General features: G+C 42.8%; 1 protein-coding gene and 1 long non-coding RNA gene across 2 annotated transcripts; one reads left to right on the top strand and one right to left on the bottom strand.

Annotated features, from left to right (window-relative positions):
- Positions 1–6,274: 6,274 nt before the first annotated feature.
- On the bottom strand, positions 6,275–9,326 carry GJD4 (gap junction protein delta 4). The gene is made up of 2 exons (XM_049627009.1): positions 9,263–9,326; positions 6,275–7,830 (listed from the first exon to the last, which is right to left on the bottom strand). Exons 1-2 carry the CDS (start codon positions 9,324–9,326, stop codon positions 6,782–6,784), a joined length of 1,113 nt encoding a protein of 370 aa, XP_049482966.1. The 3' UTR covers positions 6,275–6,781.
- Positions 7,466–10,814, top strand: LOC125920045 (uncharacterized). The gene is made up of 2 exons (XR_007456927.1): positions 7,466–7,935; positions 8,784–10,814. It is a non-coding gene; the product is annotated as an uncharacterized LOC125920045 (long non-coding RNA).
- Positions 10,815–20,795: the final 9,981 nt, after the last annotated feature.

The raw sequence follows: 20,795 nt of genomic DNA, 5'->3' as shown, positions 1-20,795 counted from the left end.
TCCTGGACCTTCAACTCCCCCATAAAATGAGTTGTTGACTGGAGTCTCTAAGGTCCCTGATGAATGGAAGATTCCATGATGCTGAGGTTGGTACTGAGGGAAAGGGGTTCTGCAGACCTCCTGGGGGGTGAAGTGCGGGTTATCTGGAATTAGCAGCTATAGTCAGCTAGGGCAGAGAAGAAGAAGAAGCCCAAAGAAGAGGCACGCGAGGGCCACAAGAAAGTGAAGAGGGTTAATACTGAAAGCTTAGCCTTCTTCCATTCCCCAGCTGAGTAATGGAGGCAGCCCAATTCCTTGACTTTATGCCAGAAGTTTTGCTGTTTGGCAAAACTATAGTTTACTTATAAAAAAATAGATATTTTATGGTGAAATATTCAAGTCTGAACCGTGAAATTTAATTTTTAAGTATGTGTTGCCTTCATGTATTCCCCAGTTGTCTCACTGGAAGAGATTGTCCAATGCAAGGATAATCTTTCCTCATCTTTCTCTTGTGAGTCATTCCATGCCTTGCACAAGTACCAGACATAGAAAAGATGCTCAATACATACACAGACACAATGAATAATCTTTAATATTTTTATTTATCTTACTTCAAAAAAGGTAAAAACTCTTTAATCCACACTGACAAATATCACATTTCTAGCTGGAAAAGTGACACTTCTTTTTATACATGAGGAACGATAAACACAAAGAGAAAACTAATGTTCTCAGAGCTCTTAGTGAAAGAATGGAAAACTTTCCTTGTCTCTGGAGTACAAGTCTTAACCAACCTCTTTACTTCCCCTGAAGAACCACTGTGGGCACACAACAAAATATGATGAACTTGCTTTAGCATAAGACTTTATTTCCTTCTAATGGCTAATCACACACACCACCTCTATAAAATTACTGAATTTTCATTTCTGAAGGAAATGGCACTGGATACGCTTAGCATAAACTTTAGTAATGCCTGAGGCTTTATTCAGATCAAATATCCCAGGTGAGGAAGACCAATTTATGGATATTTAAATTGCTTCCCAAATACTATTTCTGAGATCAAAAGTACTTCAACTTTCTAAAGCACAAGAAAAGGAGAAAAAAAAATCTTAAACATAAAATAACACATCATTTCATAACCCAAGGGGAGAAACCTCATGCACCATTGCAGATTCCTTATTTGACAACTTAAAACCATAAAGGAATTTTTGTACCTATTTAGTACACAGCTGAGGAATCTTACAGGAAGAAAGAATATTTATGTTCTGTTGGCACCCACTACCACCTTCCTGAGTAGTCACACCATTGGGTTTGCCTTATTTACTCAGTTCCACCATTGTGTATCTTGGCTGTCATCTTTTATTATGAATCTACATCTCCAGCTAACCCTTTGCAGTTAGCATCCTGATCACATGAAAAGCCAAGGTAAAGGACAATCTGACACTTGTGGGCAAAATAAATAAATTTAAATAGAAATAAGGAACTGCATCTTAACCCCAAGAGGATGACTCGTTGTCCTTTTAAATGATCTCCTTCCCATGAGGCCAGATTGCCCACAATTTCTCCATTATCCCTAATTTCTCACCCCCTCTGTTATCCAAAGTAACCTAATACAATTTCCAGATCTGCTGCTGAGAGTTCCTAAATCCTGATTTTTCTGGGCAGAAATAAGCAAAAACATAGAAGCATGGAAATGGTCAAGAGTTACCTCCAGACATAAATTACCATTTTCGTGTTTATAAATATTGTGTCCTAAGTATGGTCCAAGAGAGGCCTCTGTTGGTAAGAAAGGATATGGGAAGAAGGTTTAGAGCATTCCTACATCTGTGGACATATAGAAATATGCAAATTTTATATCATCGTGCAAATATTATATCATCACAAATTCCTGGAGAGACCTGTTTAGGGTGATGTGTCAAGCATGGACTAGTTCACCACCCAGGGAACATCGAGACACACAGTTCTGTCTCTCTCATGGGGCGTCCACATCCACACTCTCATCTGAGCTACCCAACAGCGCCTACAACATGAGGTAGTCCTTACAGTGCCCAGATCAGCCCTGAGAAAATTAAAGTTGACAGGAATCAGAGGAGTTGTTTCAACAGTGATACTAAAACAATGACATTTTGTTACAACTCTTTCCCACCAGTTTGCTGGCCTGTCATGTGATAAGTTTTTGTTTTGTTTTGTTTTGTTTTTTGTTTTTTTTTTAGCTTCATAGAAACAGAAATAAGAGATTAAATGCTAGATACAGAGGCAATACTCATAAATACTGGTTTATCAACATAGCTCCATTGATTCGAAATCTTGTCTCAGCCCGTTGATAAAACACTCACAGGAGCTATGTGAAGAATAAGAAGCACTGCTAGAGAAAGAGGTGGAGGGTTGGAGGATTCCATGGAATTCCATGGAATTCCATGGAGGGAGAGGAACCAGAGCAGTGACACACAGGTGACAGACTGGGGAGTCTTTCAGCTGTAAGATGGCCAAGGAAGTGAATGGCCAACCGCTGTCATGGCCAGGTAGGCACGCTCTTTACAATCACTCACTATTTTAAACATGATATGTCTCTACTCTGCTTGTCTGGGGAGGGAGGGAACACTTCTTAATAAACCTGGTTTTTGCATTTGACTTTTAATTTCCTGAATTCTCCGTGAAACTAATTTCATCCAAGTTCAGTTTGAAAAAAATGTAGTCACTTCTTTCAGCTCTATTTTCTGCCACTCACTCTCTCAGGTCACAACACAAAGAGCAAGTTCCCCGAGGAACAGATTTGTTCTATGATTGACAAGAGAAAGGAAAAAAAAATTATATATATATATATATATATATATATTTTTCAAATGGTAAGGGTGAGACATCTAGGAAACATTTTCTAGGTTTCTAGGAAACATGTAACCTACAGCACAACCAAAATGCAGCTGGCGGGACTTCCAGACTCCACAGCTGCCCCTGCCCCTGAAATTGGACTTCTCAAGTTGGGGGCGGGGGAGGGGAAGCGTCTCCATTGTAAGAGACCCTCAGCAAGTCTGTGCCTGAGAAGCCTAGATGCCCCTTCTCTTCATCTGCAAAGCACCACCCTGCTCTGTCCTTGCCTGAAACCACATTGACACTCAGAAAATTCCAAGTAGGTCCTCACAAGAGATTGCAACATCCTAGAAAAAAAAAGTCACATTTATTAATTCCATAAATAATACTTTTCTTGGCTACACACAAGCATAATCTCATTGATTTTCATAATCTTTCTTTTGTGTTTGTCTCAGCAGACAGCTAGCTGTAGTACGTGTTGATTCAGCATTTGGATTCCACCAGTGGGTTCCCATCACTGCTGAACCACCTGAAAACCACCTGGACATTAACCTGGGAAGACTTCTGAATTAAAGTTCCTAGAAAGTTACACAATATCTAATGAGCCATTCTTACCTTGCAAAGACAAAAGAGCTCCACCACAACATGCACACACATGGACACTTAAACCACCTAAGAGCCATTCTTATCTAAAATGATCATAATTAGAGGACTCTCTCAAAGTACAAGAGATTTGGGTTCTAGGCCCAATTCAGTCAGTTCTCTTCACTCTTGTCACCTTTTTCTCCTCTCCAGCCACACTACATCCAAAGACCTGAGCTAATGTCCTTCTTTAGCTTCCCTTCCTGTGAGACTAATCCTGTCCTGTTCTTACCATTCTCATCCTATCAAAACCCATGCTTAGGCAGTTAGCAGAATTGAAGGGTCTAATAAATTAACCCCTATTAATGTTTTTTTTTTTTTAAGTTTATTCATTTTTGAGAAAGAGAGACAGAGCGTGAACTGGGGAGGGGCAGAGAGAGAGAGACACAGAATCCAAAGCAGGCTCCAAGCTCTGAGCTGTCAGCACAGACCCTGAGGTGGGGCTCAAACCCACAAACCACGAGATCATGACCTGAGCCAAAGTCGGATGCTTAAACAACTGAGCCACCCAGGCGCCCCATTAACCCTACATCTGCACATGGCACATGGCATTGACAAATTTCTACATTTGTAGAGCACTAATAAATCATCTAGTCTCGGTTCCCCTTCACTGAGAGAAGGAAATTGAGGCCCAGAGGGATGAAGTGACCTGCCAAGTAATGGTGATATGGGATGAGAATCCAGGTGTCTTACCCTTGGCTCCTTACCTCTCCCCATCTCTCTTGGCACCCATTGCTTTGAATAGTATTTACAGTTTTCCATGAAACAAACCTCAAGGCTCTGGCTCTCTGATAGTTGGATTTTGGACATCAGCAGAGAGGCAAAAGTAGCCGTTCCCAGTACCACCCAAATAAGACCAGTTTGTTTGCAGACCCAAACTTGAGTATAGACTCTGGCAGGAGAAGGAACACAGACATGCTCCACTCAGTTCTCTGTGGGGTTGTGGCCAAGAGAAAACTCCAGCTCAGCCCTTGCCACCTTCCTTTCCTAGCTGTTGTCCAGGCACCCTGCGTGGGCACACACCACCACCATTTGTTGAGTTGATTTCCCCACTCAATATTATCAAGACTAGTATTGGGGTGCTTGAGAGATCCATGGAGCTTATTTTGTAAAATAGTAATGAGCTGGGCGCCTGGGTGGCTCAGTCGGTTAAGTGTCTGACTTCAGTTTAGGTCATGATCTCACGGTCTGCAAGTTGGAGCCCCACGTTGGGCTCTATGCTGATGGCTCAGAGCCTGAAGCCTACTTCAGATTCTTTGTTTCCCTCTCTCTATCTCTCTCTGCTCCTCTCCCACTTGCACTCTGTCTCTCTCAAAAATAAATAAACATTAAAAAAATTAAAATAGTAATAAAGCAGTAGATAATTCTTACATTTCTATGACTATACCCAACCATGGGAGGTCCACCAGAATGGCACCCTCCCAGGGATAAGAACCCAATTTGACCCTGAATACTTTAGGAATAGATTTTTGAACCGTTATTGAGCACTTGCTGTGTGCCAGGCATTGATCTAACTATTGAAGAAAGGAGTCTGAGTCATGGCTCACAGTTTTCAGTGAAATGAGGAGCAAGAGAAAGAGATTTACTGAATATATTAAAAATAGACACATTCATTCAAGTATTTTTATGCCAGAAACAATTTTGGAAGATTTAAGTTTTAACTAACTGTTTTGATACCCTGTAGATATCTATACCTATAGATAAATGGATAGATGGATAGATAGATAAATATAAATTGATAGATCAAGCAGGATGTTATTCTCCATCCTGGCAGATATTTCACTGTCAAATTCTTCTTTAGAACAGTTGAAAGTGGCCATCGTTTTCATGAGTGCATTGGTTCACCGTTTTTATTATTTGTTGGACTGAAGGGCAATTTCCTCATCCTTAGCCATTTCGTGTTTGGAGACTAGAAGACACTGATCAATTCTGGAAGTCTAGCCAGATAGCTCTTCCTCCCCTCTTGAGGAAGGTAGGCAGGTTTATCCTGTCTGTAGTAGCTCTTTCTGCTACACTGTGTCCATCTATGTGGCAGCTAAAAGCAAGTCTAAAATCTCTAACAAAGTCACTTCTAACTTGGGCAGCACCTAGGCCCAAACCAGGGTGACTGAAAGGTGCAGAGAGACGCTTATGTGAAGCTCACGTCCAGACACGGGAAGTTTCTGTTCCTAGTGTATAGCCACAAACGTGAACACAGACTGTGAGGCCACAACACTAACAGTGTTTCTTATGTGCTCCCCTGGAACATGAAGACTCTCAGGGCAACCTTAACTGTACAACTCCCTAACAGACACAGACAAAACCTAGAAAAGATGTAACAGCTCTCCCTCCACACATCAGCAGCACCAGCGCCTCCTCTATGTCAACTACACTTCAATTAAAAATAAAAAATAAATGGGGCGCCTGGGTGGCGCAATCGGTTAAGCGTCCGACTTCAGCCAGGTCACGATCTCGCGGTCCGTGAGTTCGAGCCCCGCGTCAGGCTCTGGGCTGATGGCTCGGAGCCTGGAGCCTGTTTCCGATTCTGTGTCTGCCTCTCTCTCTGCCCCTCCCCCGTTCATGCTCTGTCTCTCTCTGTCCCAAAAATAAATAAAAATAAATAAATAAATAAATAAATAAATAAAAAATAAAAAAAAAAATAAAAAGATAAGCAAAAACGTGTTCCCTCTACTCAGTGAGGACAGCCACTCAGCAAAGGAACAAGCATGCGAGAGATCCATCCCATGCCTAGGCATCTTACAGTCACAAGCAAAGACAGTCTAAGATGCCTGCCGCCCAGAGTCCCCAATGGTTGAGAACCACATTCTCTGCATTTGTCATTTCTTCTATAACACTGTGAATTGTGAAGTGTGACATCAGAATTGAAGTTTTATTAAAGGGGTTGGGAGAAGTTAAACTGACATCTATTAAAGACATGCGTAACAGTGCCCCTTTTATCCAAATAGAAGAACAAAAACAAAATAAAGAATTCTATAATAACTCACATGAATGAGCTCTATTAATGTAAGGCAACGTGCTGTACATTAAGCACATACTATCATGAAGGACAAGAGTGTCACATTAATCAGTCACCTGACACTCTCTAATCATTTTAGCCTCCAGTCACATTGTCAAAAGCACAATCTCAAGTGCTTTGGTCAAGGGAAAGTATTATGTACTTGAAATCTGTATCTTGAGGATTTGAGTCCCGCACAAAGTCCATGTGTCCCATGCCGGCTCGCCTTTCTCTCCGCCGGTTGATGAGGATTTCACATGGGCCGAAGAGGATGTGCATTTTCGTGGGCCAGGTCTCCGTTTGGACTGGACTATGCACCCCCCTCCGCCCCCCGGCCCCCGGCTGCCTGGCGTTCCCTCTTCAGACCCACTCGCACTTTCTGGATCTTGGATTGGCAGGCCGGTCGGGGGGCTGCAGCTGACCGGACAGACAGCGCCGGGCCAGCCGGCTCTGAGGCGCTAAGGGGTGCTCCTCTGACCTTGTGGGACCCTCGTCCCTTGGGTCCCCGGAGGCCTCTCTGTGGGGCCTGCTCCCCGGCTCTTTGCAAGCCACGGCCAGCTTGTCGCTGGCTGAGGACATCACCTCACTGTCCTCTTCATCAGGAAGTCCGGTTCGCCCTGATGCGGCGGACTTGCGGCTGGGGCTGTCTGCACGCTCCCCTGCAGCCCACGGGCCGGGGTGGACGGACGCCCCCACCTCTGCCCATCCACCGCCGCCGCCGCCGGCCACCTGACCTGGCCTCGAGCCCAGGCTCCGCGCAGGCCGTGGCCGGGGGAGAGGGGCGGCTGCGCGCCCGCGCGCTCTCGCTCTCCTGTGCACGCTGCAGACGAGGTCCGCCACGCTGAGCACCAGAGACAGCGCGCTGACCGCCCACATGAAAAGCATCATAATGGACTTCTCCGTGGGCCTAGAGACGTAACAGTCCACCACGCTGGTGCAGGGAGAGTGCGTGCAAGAGAATCTCTTTGGGACCAAGAATCCAAATAGGAGGTAGTGCGAGGCACCAAAAGCTGCCTCGGTCAGCATCCGAAGAAAGAGGTGGACGATGTAGCCAGAAGAGAAGTCTGGCACGGTCAGGAGGCGCCGCTCCCTGTCCCCGGGGCTCAGGTCAGCGGGGTCAGGGCCCCCGGGACCGCCGTCCGGCCCGCAGAGTCCGCGGGCGGCCAAAACAGCCCCCCTGTGCAGCACGTAGACGCTGAAGACGGCAGAAGGGAGGAGCACGGACACACTCTGGATCAGCCAGAACCGCAGCTGGGACACCGGGGAGAAGATGTCGTAGCAAACATTGGCGCATCCTGGCTGCAGGGTGTTACACACAAACCTCTCCTGCTCGTCCTGGTATACGGGGGAGCCTGCCAAGATGATCACCACCATCCTCAGCAGTATCATGAAGATAAGCCATACCTTCCCTAGAAAGGAGGAAGCAGGAAGGGCACCATCACCAGCATATAAACACATTTGCACCCAACACCATGTCTTAAGTATTTACAGGGTGGAGGCTGGAGAACTGAGAGGTCAGTAAGCATGTATTTTAGTCACCGCTACAGCCTCTGCTACTTAGCTCATCTGCCAAATATTTATGGAGCACTTGCAGTGTGTCAGGCGCTGTGCTGGGCTAGTTGTTTGTTAAAGGCTTTGAGATTTTAAAGAAGTGTTAGAGACTAAAGATGTTTGATTTGACTCCACTAATTCAGATTTGTGGTAATGTCTCCCAGACTGAAGCTTCTAGAAAGAAAGTTGAGCTGAGCAAATTAATGATGTAAATAAGATCTTATTATTCTCTATAGATAATAAGCTTTTGAAAGGCTGTTAGCACATTTGTGTAACTGTGTGTAGCTGCTAATTTTAATTTAGTGGTCTTTATTTATGATAGTGGTCCACAAGATCTTTACTGTTGCTTTATGGTCCTTGGAATCAAATTTCTTTAACAACATTCAACTTTTCAGGTTTGTCAGTGACTCAGAATTCCTTTTCCTTCTATTCCAGTTGTTATGATATATTGAGATTCCTCTTTCTTCAATTTATCATGAATAAATGAGACCAACCTAGGAAATCAAAATAACCTCAAGTCCAATTTTCATGTCATGAGTTAACTCTTTCCTAACATGTTTAAGACTCAGTTAAAATAATCTGCAAATATTTTGTTTTGTGACAAGATGCAGAAAACATCACCTGACATCAGAAAAAGCTCTGTTATAAACAAAGGCAGTTAAACTCAAAGAATAGAATTATGTGATCAGGTCATTGACTCAAACTTGTAAGACCAAGTTGACTTTTTTTAAATTCTACAAAACAATGAGTAAGAAAAATATCAACCACTTCATGGGTATATTTTAATCCCTTACTCAATTCCTTCTTCCAGGAATACCATACCTCTCTGAAAATTTAATGCGTCTGCATCAAACTCAGAAATATTTATTACTTTCTTAAAAAAATAAACTAAACTTTGGATCTGGCTTGAAATACACAAGAGAAATTACTAATCTTTTACAAATTAAACTTCAAGAAAAGGATGAACAGGAAGAAAGTGTAATCAAGGCATTAATCTCTCTTTAATTTTTACTATATTGTTCCTTCTCCTGATAAGGTAGCCAGAGAAGAGTTACACAAAGATCCTCCTTCCTTTTGCTTCAGTCCTTCAGGCTCAGTACCTGAATGTCAGCAAGAACAGGCCCCAGCAGAGAACACTCACATCCAAGCCTTCCTTAAATGATGGTAGAGCTGTGGAGCGATTAAAAGTAAAGCTTGAGCACACAGCTCCCTTTCTTCATGCAATAAACAGGCCAGGCAAAGTGATGAAAACAAAAACACAAGAGCTTTGGAGCTGTTTCCTATACTCACCCACAATGGTCATGTTGCAATTGAAGGTGATGAGAAGGAATCCCAGCAGGTCCAAACGTTCCATGCCTCCTAGCGTCACAGACTCAAGGTTGTTGGAGACATCGGAAGCCTGTGTTCTCCAAGAAAGTGGAAATTCTTTGCAGGAATAAATGTATCTTCCCTACAAAAGACTTAAAGGTGAGAGCTGCAGATATAAAAGGAAAGCTTGGAGCCCAGGAACAGGGTAGGCAGTGGGCAATTTTTCCATCTCCAAGTTGAGACAGCCCTGAGCTGTCCTCTGAGGCAAAGCGTTCTTGACAACTGCAGTGACCAGAAGACAGCAGGAGTCGTCTCTCATTGTGGGTTATTCTTACCCTCTTGGGACATTCCAGGCCCGTGGCAGTGCTCACATGTCTCTACTGGGAGAGCCAGATGCTTCAGGATATAATAGAAGCTACTACATTTAACCCAAGAAAGAAACAGTTCTGTTAACTGGCTAAGGAAATTTTGCCACTAAAAAGGTGTTTTCTCCTTGCAAACATTTCCATAACCCCTTCACTTGTTAAAGAAGCATTAAAATATTCATGTTTTGTCTTCTCTATGAAGCATAAGCCATCTTAACTCTGGCATGCAAGGGTCTGGCCCTCATTCTGAATTCCTACACCATGGATAAAAGCATAAGTCTGCATCTCAGACATGTGTCCCAACTTTAGGCTGTGACTCAGTGACTCTCTAGCTATTTCCTGTTTGGGTGAGTGATGAGAGCTTTTTACTTGGATACAAAAGGCCTGGGTACAAAGCCTGGGGCAGCTACCTGGTCAGTGGGGGAAGTCACTGAATCTCCCTACATATCCTCATAAGGATCAGGATCCCTGCATTAGGGAGAATCATGCTGTTTCATTCAGGGTTTGTGGGAGGAAGACACAAAATGATGATGTTGAGAGCACCTAGCATGTAGTGGGTGTGCAACAACTCAAATCACTGGAATTTCCATCCCTAACTGGCCCCCAACACCTTCATAGATTGCGTCTTCCTTTTGTCTCTTCCAGCCCCATCTAGCCAGGGCTGCTCCCGTTGAATCAGCTTAATAAATGTCCATTAAATTTGTAATAAAGTATCACCGTCTGGACCTGCTGACATCAATCACAGTTGCATCAAAATCCTCTCGTGGCTGTCACCTTTATAGCTAGGAGGAACCCATCTTGCAAGGCTGGGGATCTATCATCAGGCTGGAAATTGTGAACTTTAAAAGGAATGATTTCAATTTTCCATGAAAGCTATTCTTTTATTCCCATCTTTTCTTCATTTCTGATCTATTCTTGACTTTAGTAATATCCCTAAAAAGATTCCCAGAAGAGGAGTACAACAAAGCTACTTTCATCTTTATTCACATGACACATTTCCACCCACAGAAAACATTTTGACCCCCTTAAAAGGCACAGTAGTTTTGCTATATTTTAGTCAAATGCTTCAACATGAACAATGAAATTTAGAGAAATTGTAGTTAAGTAAAAAATATTGAAATAGCCATGTGGTTCCAGTATAAAATAAAGGAAAATATCTTTGCTTCCTATTAGACTGTTTGTGATACTGCTTAAAATCTGAAATATCAGGAAACTAATTTCTGAATTTTTCTGTGTGATATAAAATAACCTATTCTGAATGCAGAATAAAATAGAATTTTACAACCTCAAGTAAATCACTATAGCTTTTGATGCCTTAGTTTTCTCATCAGTAAAGCAGAAAAAAAAATGCATTCTTTGCCTACACCGAGGCGCTGTGATATACAAAATAAAATCACAGACATTAAAATGATTTAAAAATATAAAGAATCGGGGCACCTGGGTGGCTCAGTCAGTTAAGCTTCCGACTTTGGCCCAGGTCATGATTTTGAGGTTTGTGAGTTCAAGCCCCAGCTCACTGCTGTGAGCCTGTCTGTGCAGAGCACGCTTCAGTTCCTCTGTCCCCCTCTCTCTGCCTTCCCCCACCTTGTGTTCTCCCCAAAATAAATATTTTTTAAAATAATTTAAAAGTTAATAAAATAAAAACAAAGTATTACTTACGCATCTCAGGGTCTACTCCTCTGGGTTCCCGCCCTTTGTCTATCCCTTTGCTCCCATGGCATCTTCTGAAAAGGTAACACTGCCTGTCTCTCCCCACCCTTATCTGTTTTCATCTTGCTTCTCTAAGTCCGTGTCATTTCCATTCTTTGCCCTTTTCCTGCTAGAAGATATTTTTGCTCTGCCTGGAAATTTAAACCCCAGTGACTGCCAGAAGCAAGATGTGAACAAAAGAGGAGAAGGACAGCGTGTCTGGAGCATCAAATACATGGCTCTCCATAAAATTATCCCAGCCCCCAGTCCCAGCCTTCCCAACCTTCCAGACCCAGTGCCAGTGACAGGACATGGATTCTGGCTGACTTCGAGGCTAGCCTCCTGAGGGACATCTGCTGCAGCTTTCCCTGCTGGAGGGAGCTGCTTGCAGTGAGCAGTACCCAGCCCTGTTGCCAGACCTGGCAGACAAAGTGGCCAATGTGTATGAAGCCCGAGGTTTTTTCTTAGACTTGGAGCCTATGCCTGGAGCCTTAGCAGCCATACAGAGATGAAAACCAGGCAGGACATTGTGGTCTTCATCTGCACCAGCCCTCCAATGAAGTATGAACACTATGTGGGTGAGAAGTCCTGCTGGGTGGACAATCACCTGGGGCCTTAGTTTGTGGAGTGAATTATCGTGATAATGATGGTATTGGGGGACCTGGTCACTGAAGACAAAGACACTATCTGAGGCCAAGAGGAGACCCCAAGCGGGGAGCACATCTTGTTCACCTGCTACCACAACCAGTACCTGGCCCTGCCCCCCACAAGGAGACAGATGCTCTCCTGGAGTGACACCTGGAGGGAGATCATAGACAGCAAGCCAGGGGCAGGGACAGTGGAGAGTAGCTGAAGGAAGGGAAGGCAGGCCAGCTGGGCACCCCAGCAGAGCTCAATGACAGAGGGCAGTGTCATAGCAGTGGCCCCCAGCACTGTGGAGCAGGGTGACACAGTGACCTCCGTTCTCACAGTTAGCCACCTGGAACATTGCAAGATGGTTGGCAAGGAAACATGATGGGAAAATCACTTTAGGGAACTTTTTCATAAAACACTTTGGTTCAAAAAAAATTATCCTGGAATCAACGAGGAGATTTCCATTTGAGTGACTATAGAGCAGAGAAAAGCTTTTGGAAAGTACTGTGATCAACCCAATGGAAAGGAAATCCAGTGGGAGTCAGGGACATGGATATGGCTGAATTGCACAAGATGCCAACCTGGAATTTGTTCACAAATGAACTGAGTCAAAAGGAAAGAGAACAACAGAGCCATATGCTATTCAGCCTTGGCACACCTCCCTCTAGCTTAATGATGTTGCCAAATTATTTAGGCCTGAGTTTTACCATCTATAAATTAGAGATGATACTTTGTTTACAGAGTTGTTGAGAATTAGGATTAATTTAAATGAGGTTCTAGCACATTATGTGGCCTATAAGAGGCTCTCAATAAATAACTACAGTCATTTCTCATTTTTCATGGTAGATATATTCTATAAAGTGGCCACAAACACTGAATTAAAGATTGCTAGGGACTCCTAAGGGAAATACAGAGTTGGTCTGGTCACAACATTTCAATCAGTCAATACAAAGCTTTGTTTTATGTGGGTTTCTATTAAAAGACAACTTATTTAACGTACGTTTTTATATATATTTAATATAGTTGGCTCATTAACATTGAACTCATGGCTTATAGCGCTGTAACTCATGCCTGACTGAAGCTCAACTAGCACATGTATTTTTCTCTGTGAGGCTCATTACAGACTTCTTGCAGTTGGGAATATTAGCATTTCAGCACTGTGTTTGGGGGGGGGGGCATTTTAAAAGCAAAATCACCAACAGAAAGCACAAAAATTTGAAAACCTTGCCATTAAGTGGATGCCCCCCCCCCAAAAAAAAGCTTGTTTACAGTTATTGAAACAAGAAGGCAGCCCGTCACCACCATGTTCTTCCCAGGAAACATGCACGTGGGTGACAAACTCTTCAGTGCTCTGTGCATGTCCACAAATAACCATGACAGCCCCTTCGTGATTCTGTGGTTACAAATAAATTGTAGCAATTAGGCAAATTCACAAGTAAAGAATCCATGAATAATGAAGATTGACTAATAATAGGGATCTGCTAGAGGAGAGAAGCTGGGGCTGATAAAGTGTCCATTCAGAAGCGCAGTGTGACTCTAGCAGCCCCAGGAGCTGCAGAGTCAGAGGAGGGAGGGGTCAAGGCACAGACCCCACCCATCCCACACCTGCTTCAGTCAGAACACTTTTCCACTTCCATCTTCATTACTGTTTATGTTTTGGCCAAGAAGGCAGCCTAATATCAAGGTTTAGAACACAAGTTCTGGAGTCTGACAGCCTGGATAAAATTCTAGTTTCTTGACTGTGTGGCCTTGGGAAATTACTTAGTTTCCTCATTGTAAAATAACATTATCTAACCCCTACCCTAGAATGTGAAGAACAAATGAGAAAAACCTAAAACACATAGAACAGTGTCTAGCCAATGATGTGTACTCAAACTATTCATCTTTATTCTTATTATCCCAAGAATCAGGCACCAGTGAAGGAAGGCAGGGGTCTTGTAGTGGCTTTTCCTCCCGAGGATGGGTGCCCCAGGGCCCTGATCAGCCGGCCCAGAAACCTGGCCAGAGAAGGGTATTTTTCCTCTGAGACTCATAGGTAAATGGCTTGTAGGGAAATAGAATTCAGCTTCTTGAGGACTTGGAAATGATGGCATCTGTCTTGTTTTGGTGTGTGTGTGTGTGTTTAAGGAATAGATTAATCTGAGAAATGAAGGTTTTCATGTTCTCAGGATTTAAATGACTTATTCAGGATTGTGGCTAGAAAGCAAAGGTTCAGTAGCTGCATCAGTACAACAGACTAATGATGCCAGCAGTCACACATCATCTGCATATGTAAATCTAGTAACAAAATTGATTATAACCACTTACTTTTCTGACAATATAAGCATAGGTAATCTAGGGTGAGCCAGCTATGTGTAGACCTTCTACCACCTGTATCCACATACTCCCCCACACTAGATTTACAGCTAAAAATTAACAACCTAGGCAACAGGAGATCCTGAAGAACACATACAAGGTGGAAATGTTCTTCTGGTAGGAATTTCCTGCTCCTATGGTCCCAGAACTGTCATTCTTTTTTTTTTTTTAAGTTTATTTCTTTACTTTGAAAGAGACAGAGACAGCATGAGTTGGGGAGGGTCAGAGAGAAAGATTCCCAAGAAGACTCTGCACTCTCAGTGTACAGCCCAATGCAGGGCTCGAACTCACGAACCATGAGATCATGACCTGAGCTGAAATCGAGTCAGATGCTTAACCGACTGAGCCTCCCAGGCTCCCCCCACCCGCCGAAGCTGTCATTCTTAAATTGTATTTTTTAGCTCCAGTTCAACTCCACTGCTTTTGGGAAGGGAGACAGATGTCTTCTCTCTACCAAGATGGCATTGACAGTGTCCCCTGGAGTTTGTTTTGCGGCACTTAAGCTGGTTCTTATAAGCAGAGAGGTGTGACTTCTCTCCCAAAGGAAGAAAAAAGTTTCAGGACAGATTTTCTTTGTGAAGAAGTGAAAGTCTCCATCATAAGCTTGCCTTATGTTCACAGATCTTGGGAAGTATATTAGAACAGTCTTCCTGAGTGCTATGGTTTAAATGTTTGTGTCCCCCGAAAATCCATATGTTCAAATCCTACCCCCAAGACGATAGTATTAGGAGCAAGACACAGCAAAAAGAATGGCTTTCTTTGAGCCAAAACCTTCCTCTAACTAGACACCAAATCTGCCAGCAACTTGACCTTGGACTTCCAGCCTCCAGAACTGTGAGAAATAAATATCTATTGTTTATAAGCTACATAGTTTATGGTATTTTGTTATAGCAGCCCAAATGGACTAAGAAACTCAGATGTCAGTTGAAATCAAATCCAATGGATTTTCTCACCCTCCCAAAGGAGTCATCCTCTACTCATTATTGTTACTATCAATGCCTTCTGACTTACTGATGCCTTTCAAAATATTGTTTATAGTGTGATGAACACAGTTATGTCAATAAATATTTACTGGGGCACCTGGGTGGCTCAGTCAGTTAAGTCTGACTTCAGCTCATGTGATGATCTTGCGGTCTGTGAGTTTGAGCCCCACATCTGGCTCTGTGCTGACAGCTCAGAGGCTGGAGCCTGCTTCAGATTCTGTGTCTCCCTCTCTCTCTCTTCCCCTCCCCTGCTCATGCTCTGTCTCTCTCTCAAGAATAAATAAACATTTTTAAAAATTTTTTTAAATATTTACTGAGCACCTACTATGTCTCAGGCACTGTTCTAGGCACTGGGGAAATGGTAGAGAATGAAGCAGATGAACATTTCTGTCCTCATTGAACTTCTATTCTAATGGAAAGAACTGACAATAAACAAGATAAACATCATCAGCAAAATTAATTAGATAGTGATAAATGTTAAGGAAAAGAATAAAACAGAGAAGGAAGTCGAGGATGTCAAGGTTTAATGGGGTAGCCACCTCCTTAAGAAGAGCACATTTGAACAAAGACTGAAGCAAGTAAAGGAGGGAGCCACACAGATATCCTGATCCACAAGTCCTTCCTGATTAGTTTCTATTCTCCTTTCTACTTATCCTGGGCTTATGCCACATAGCACATTTTGAGAGTTACTAAATGCCCAAAAATCCTTTCCAGGGTGAACATGTGGACCATACTACCTAGTACAACCTTTCAGTAACATCATTTAACATTTCGGTCACAGAATGAAGCATTAGAGCCACACTACAGAGCAGGGACGAGGCACACAGTGGAACTATTTCTAGTTGTCCATGCTGTTTTCTCATATGGCCACTGCAGGTGTCTAATGGGGGTCTGCACTTGCCACAGATACGCCTATTCCTTTCACTGCTGGTGTTTGTTTTCAGAGTCAAATCAGCTAAAAATTATCCATCAAAGCAGGTGCTGTAGTCAGAGGTAATAGGATGGAAATAACACAGACTTTGAGGTTAGAAGAATTAGGTTCAGTCCTGGTTCCAAGCACTTTACCAGTGTTTGGTCTTGAACAAATATCAACGTATCTGAGCTTGGTTTGTTATCTTCAAAAGGGAGATGATAATATCCACTTCATGGAGTTGAAGATTCATTCATTTCAAACGTATTGAGGGGCACCTGGGTGGCTCAGTTCAGTGTCCAACTCTTGATTTTTGCTTACGTCATGATCTCACAGTTTGTGAGTTTGAGCCTTGCATTAGGTTCTGTGCTTGGGATCCTCTCTCTCCCTCTCTCTCTGCCTCTCCCCAGCTCTCTCTCTCTCTCTCTCTCTCTCTCTCCTCCCTCTCTCTCTCTCTCAAAAAAAATAAACTTTTTTTAAAAAGGTATCAAACACCTACTAAGAACTCTGCTAAGTGTTGGGAATATAATTGAGAAAAAGCTAATGGGCTCCTGCCTATGGCAGAAAGATAATTTTAAAATGCAATAAGTGAGCAATTACAGTAAAGTGTGATGGATACAGCATAAGGAAAGTATGGAGTGCTGCTTTGTGGGAACACATGGAAGAGTACCCAGCTCACAGGCGCATTAGAGAAGAGCACCAGAAGAGGTCTCTTAGGATCTGAGGGCAGTTATGAGGAAGTCGCCAAATTCCTCCCTGATTTCATGATTTGCCTTTATTATTTTGGAAAAGGTAGTGGAAAATTAGAAAATAAAAGTTATATTGTTAGCGACCAGAAGTAAAGATCTAATCACCTTCACAGAGTTGATCCATAGATAGGAGTCACTGATCAGACCCAAAGGGGCAAATCTTTGTCCTCAACAAAGAGCTAATTATTAAGCTAGTTAACTCTGTGTTCAGTCTAGAAAGGAAAGAACAAAATTAAAATTGCATCTTAAACACAAATGTTTCAGGATTTCTTCTTTAAAGCTCTCTAGAAATAGAGAATATTGGTCTCTTACATATTTCATTTAATGAGATTTTCAGAATTGCATTGCTTGGGAAAATAGACTATATGTTCAGCTCCATTCTGGACATCACCCTGGAGAACTTACACCTTAAACTCACATGTCCAAACTAGGTGAATGACACTAAGATCCATCTCAGCCAAGGCAAAATCACAGCACTCAACTGCTTTACACATTTTTTTAAAAAAATTACACTGCTTAAAGCCCTTCAGCGTCTCCCCATACCTTCCAGGATGATGTCAAGTAGAGCTCACCAAGCCCTGTGAGACCTGGCCTCCTCTCTCCCCAACTCAGCATTCTGCTTGCCAAAACACCCAAATTTCTTGCAGCTCCCATGATCTAGTTGACTCTGACACCTGCCGCAGCTGTTTCCTACATATAGAGCATCTTATCTCCTCTCTGGCTGGCTTCCAGAGACAGCCTTCTCCTCCACTCAAGACTACCTCTTTCATGCTCACATAACATCCTGTGCTTATGCTCATGACGTGTAATATCAATTGGGCAATATCGTTGCACAATATCAATTGTTTATGCATGCCCCTGCCCCACCTCTCTGCCCCACCACCTTAGCTCCCTCAAGATCACAACTAAACTCCAGTTCTCCTTACTGTCCAGAGATCTTCCTTTACCCTCATTGCTTCTCAGCTGAGCATCGGTTCAACTTAGCAATCAAGAGTAGAAAGCATACAATAGAATAATGTGGATTTGAGTCTTAGACCCACCACTTATTCTGGGTTTTATTTCCTCAGTTGTAAAACAGGGGTAACAATAGCACCTACCTCTTAGGCTGTTAAGAGAAGGAAACAAGATAAAACATGTAAACTGCCTGGCACAGTGGAAACATTCAATAAATGGTAGCTATAATTAAGATCACTTTTTCTTGTCTCTCCTACTTCTTTCACCTCATTCATTTTTTTTTTTTTTCCATAAAGGGCTGGCCTTTTTTGGCCAACCAGCCAGAGTGGTTCTTTCCCTTTGCTCAATGAACAGGGAAGTCACAGCACACCGGAGGTACTTTGAGCACTTCCTGACTCAATTTTCCTTGGCATTGGACATTTGTCATCAACCATTTTGTCCCAACTTTGTGGAAGGAAGGGAGGAAGACACTGGGTGGCTGTGACTGTGACTGTCGTGTGAGCTCAGTGTTAGATGAATAAAGAACAAACCTGTTCATGCCCCCCCTGCCCCCACTTCACGTTTGTCTCTGTTCTTTACCATGTAATACTAGAAGGGGGCATGAAGGAATTTGATCTATTTTAAAACTCACAACTGTTAAATGCTAACCCTCCAAGCATTCACAACCTCTTTGATTTGTGACAAGTGATTAGCCTGTTTGTTATAAGTGAAGGATATATTCAGAACCCTAGACAGTGGTGTCTCAAAGAGCAGGCGACAGTTAATTTGTCTCTGAGCCAATATCCTACCCAGCACACCGGCAATTTGAGAGACAGGGGGATCTCCTCAGGCAGTCTTTTTTAACTCAGGTTTTCTCTTAAGGAACAAAATGAAAGGAAGGTATGGAATATCCATTTCATTTGCTCCAATGCAGTTGGTACAGCCAGGACCTCCACAGAAACTAGCCGTGCAATTACGAAGTTCTATTTCCATATGAAAGTGAAGACAAACAACAAAGCAGAAAAATTAAGTGTGAGGATAACGGACAAGAGTTTAAAATAGAATGACTGGGTGATAATGCAGAGTTGGATCAGGCGCCTTCAACCGTCAAGAATATCACTTTTTAGGGGCGCCTGGGTGGCTCAGTCGGTTAAGCGGCCGACTTCGGCTTAGGTCATGATCTCGCGGTCTGGTCGGTGAGTTCGAGCCCCGCGTCGGGCTCTGTGCTGACAGCTCAGAGCCTGGAGCCTGTTTCGGATTCTGTGTCTCCCTCTCTCTGACCCTCCCCCGTTCATGCTCTGTCTCTGTCTCAAAAATAAATAAACGTTAAAAAAAAATTTTTTTTTAAATAATAAATTAAAAAAATATCACTTTTTAAAAAAAATTTTTAATGTTTATTTTTGAGAGAGAGAGACAGAGTGCAAGCGGGGGAGGGGAGAAAGAGAGGGAGACACAGAATCCGAAGCAGGCTCCAGCCTCTGAGCTGTCAGCACAGAGCCCGACATGGGACTCAAACTCACGAACTGCAAGATCATGACCTGAGCTGAAGTCAGTCTCCCAACTGACTGAGCTACCCAGGCGCCCCAAGAATATCACTTTTATATTGAAGAGTGTGATTTGGGTGACAATAGGGGACAGCTCAGAGGAAATAAACAGCACTGTGCCCTTCCTACGTGCCAGGCTGACCTGGCCAGTGTACACACATTCCTTTATTTTCTTTAAGTTTTTACTTAAATTCCAGTTAGTTAACATACAGTGTAAAAATAGTTTCAGATGTACAATGTAGTGATTCAACAATTCCATACAACACCTGGTGCTCATCACAAGTGCATTCCTTAATCCCCATCACCTATTTCACCTTCCTGGCACCACACCTCCATCTACTGATGATCAGATGTTCTCTATAGTTAAGAGTCTGTTTCTTGGTTTGTCTCTCTGTCTCTTTTTTCCCCTATGCTTATTTGTTTTGTTTCTTAAATTCCACATATAAGTGAAATCATATGTTGTTTGTCTTTCTCTGAATGACTCATTTCGCTTAGCATAATACTCTTAACTCTACCCATGTTGTTTCAAATGGCAAGACTTCATTCTTTTTTATGACTGAGTAATATTCCACCATATATATGCCACATTTTCTTTACCCATTCATCAGTAGATGGACATTTGGGCTGTTTTCATAATTTGGCTATTGTAGATAATCCTGCTATAAACATCAGGGTGCATGTATCCCTTGAATTAGTATTTTTGTATTCTTTGCATTAGTATCTTTGTATTCTTGTAAATACCTAGTAGTGCAATTACTGGATTGTAGGATAGTTCTATTTTTACCTTTTTGAGGAAACTCCATACTCTTTTCCAGAATGGGTGCTTCAGTTTGAGTTCCCATGAATAGTGCAAGAATGTTCCACTTTCTCCACATCCCTACCAACATCTATTGTTTCTTGTGTTGTTTTTAGCAATTCTGACAAGTGTGAGGTGATATCTCATTGTAGTTTTGATTCACATATTCCTTTATTTGATGGCTCAAGTTTACCCAGCTAGTAGGTGGAAGAACAGGAACTTGAACCCAGGTCCTGACATCAAAGCTCTTCACCCTTTACCCCCATAAGAGTGCTATGGTCCCAGCTGTGAGGGAGCTATGAGAGAAGCCTGGAGGAGTTTTAAAATTTTGCTTTGTTCTTGTTTTTCTTCACTAAAGAAGGTAATGGAGAGCTTGTTGAGTGAGGGTTCCATTCAACAATAATAATGCCATCTACTCGGTGCCAGATACTGTGTCCAGATACGGATATAGTGAATTTAGACACAGCCCTTCCCACTAAGGGGAAGGAGGCAGACAAATACAATCCTAACAGGAAGAACAATGAGCAACTTCCCAGATTCCAGAAGATCTAAGACATG

This window comes from Panthera uncia, chromosome B4, assembly GCF_023721935.1.
Source record: "Panthera uncia isolate 11264 chromosome B4, Puncia_PCG_1.0, whole genome shotgun sequence".
NCBI lineage: Eukaryota > Metazoa > Chordata > Mammalia > Carnivora > Felidae > Panthera > Panthera uncia.
Note: the sequence above shows the minus strand (reverse complement) of the source record. Positions and strands in the feature narration are given on the sequence as shown.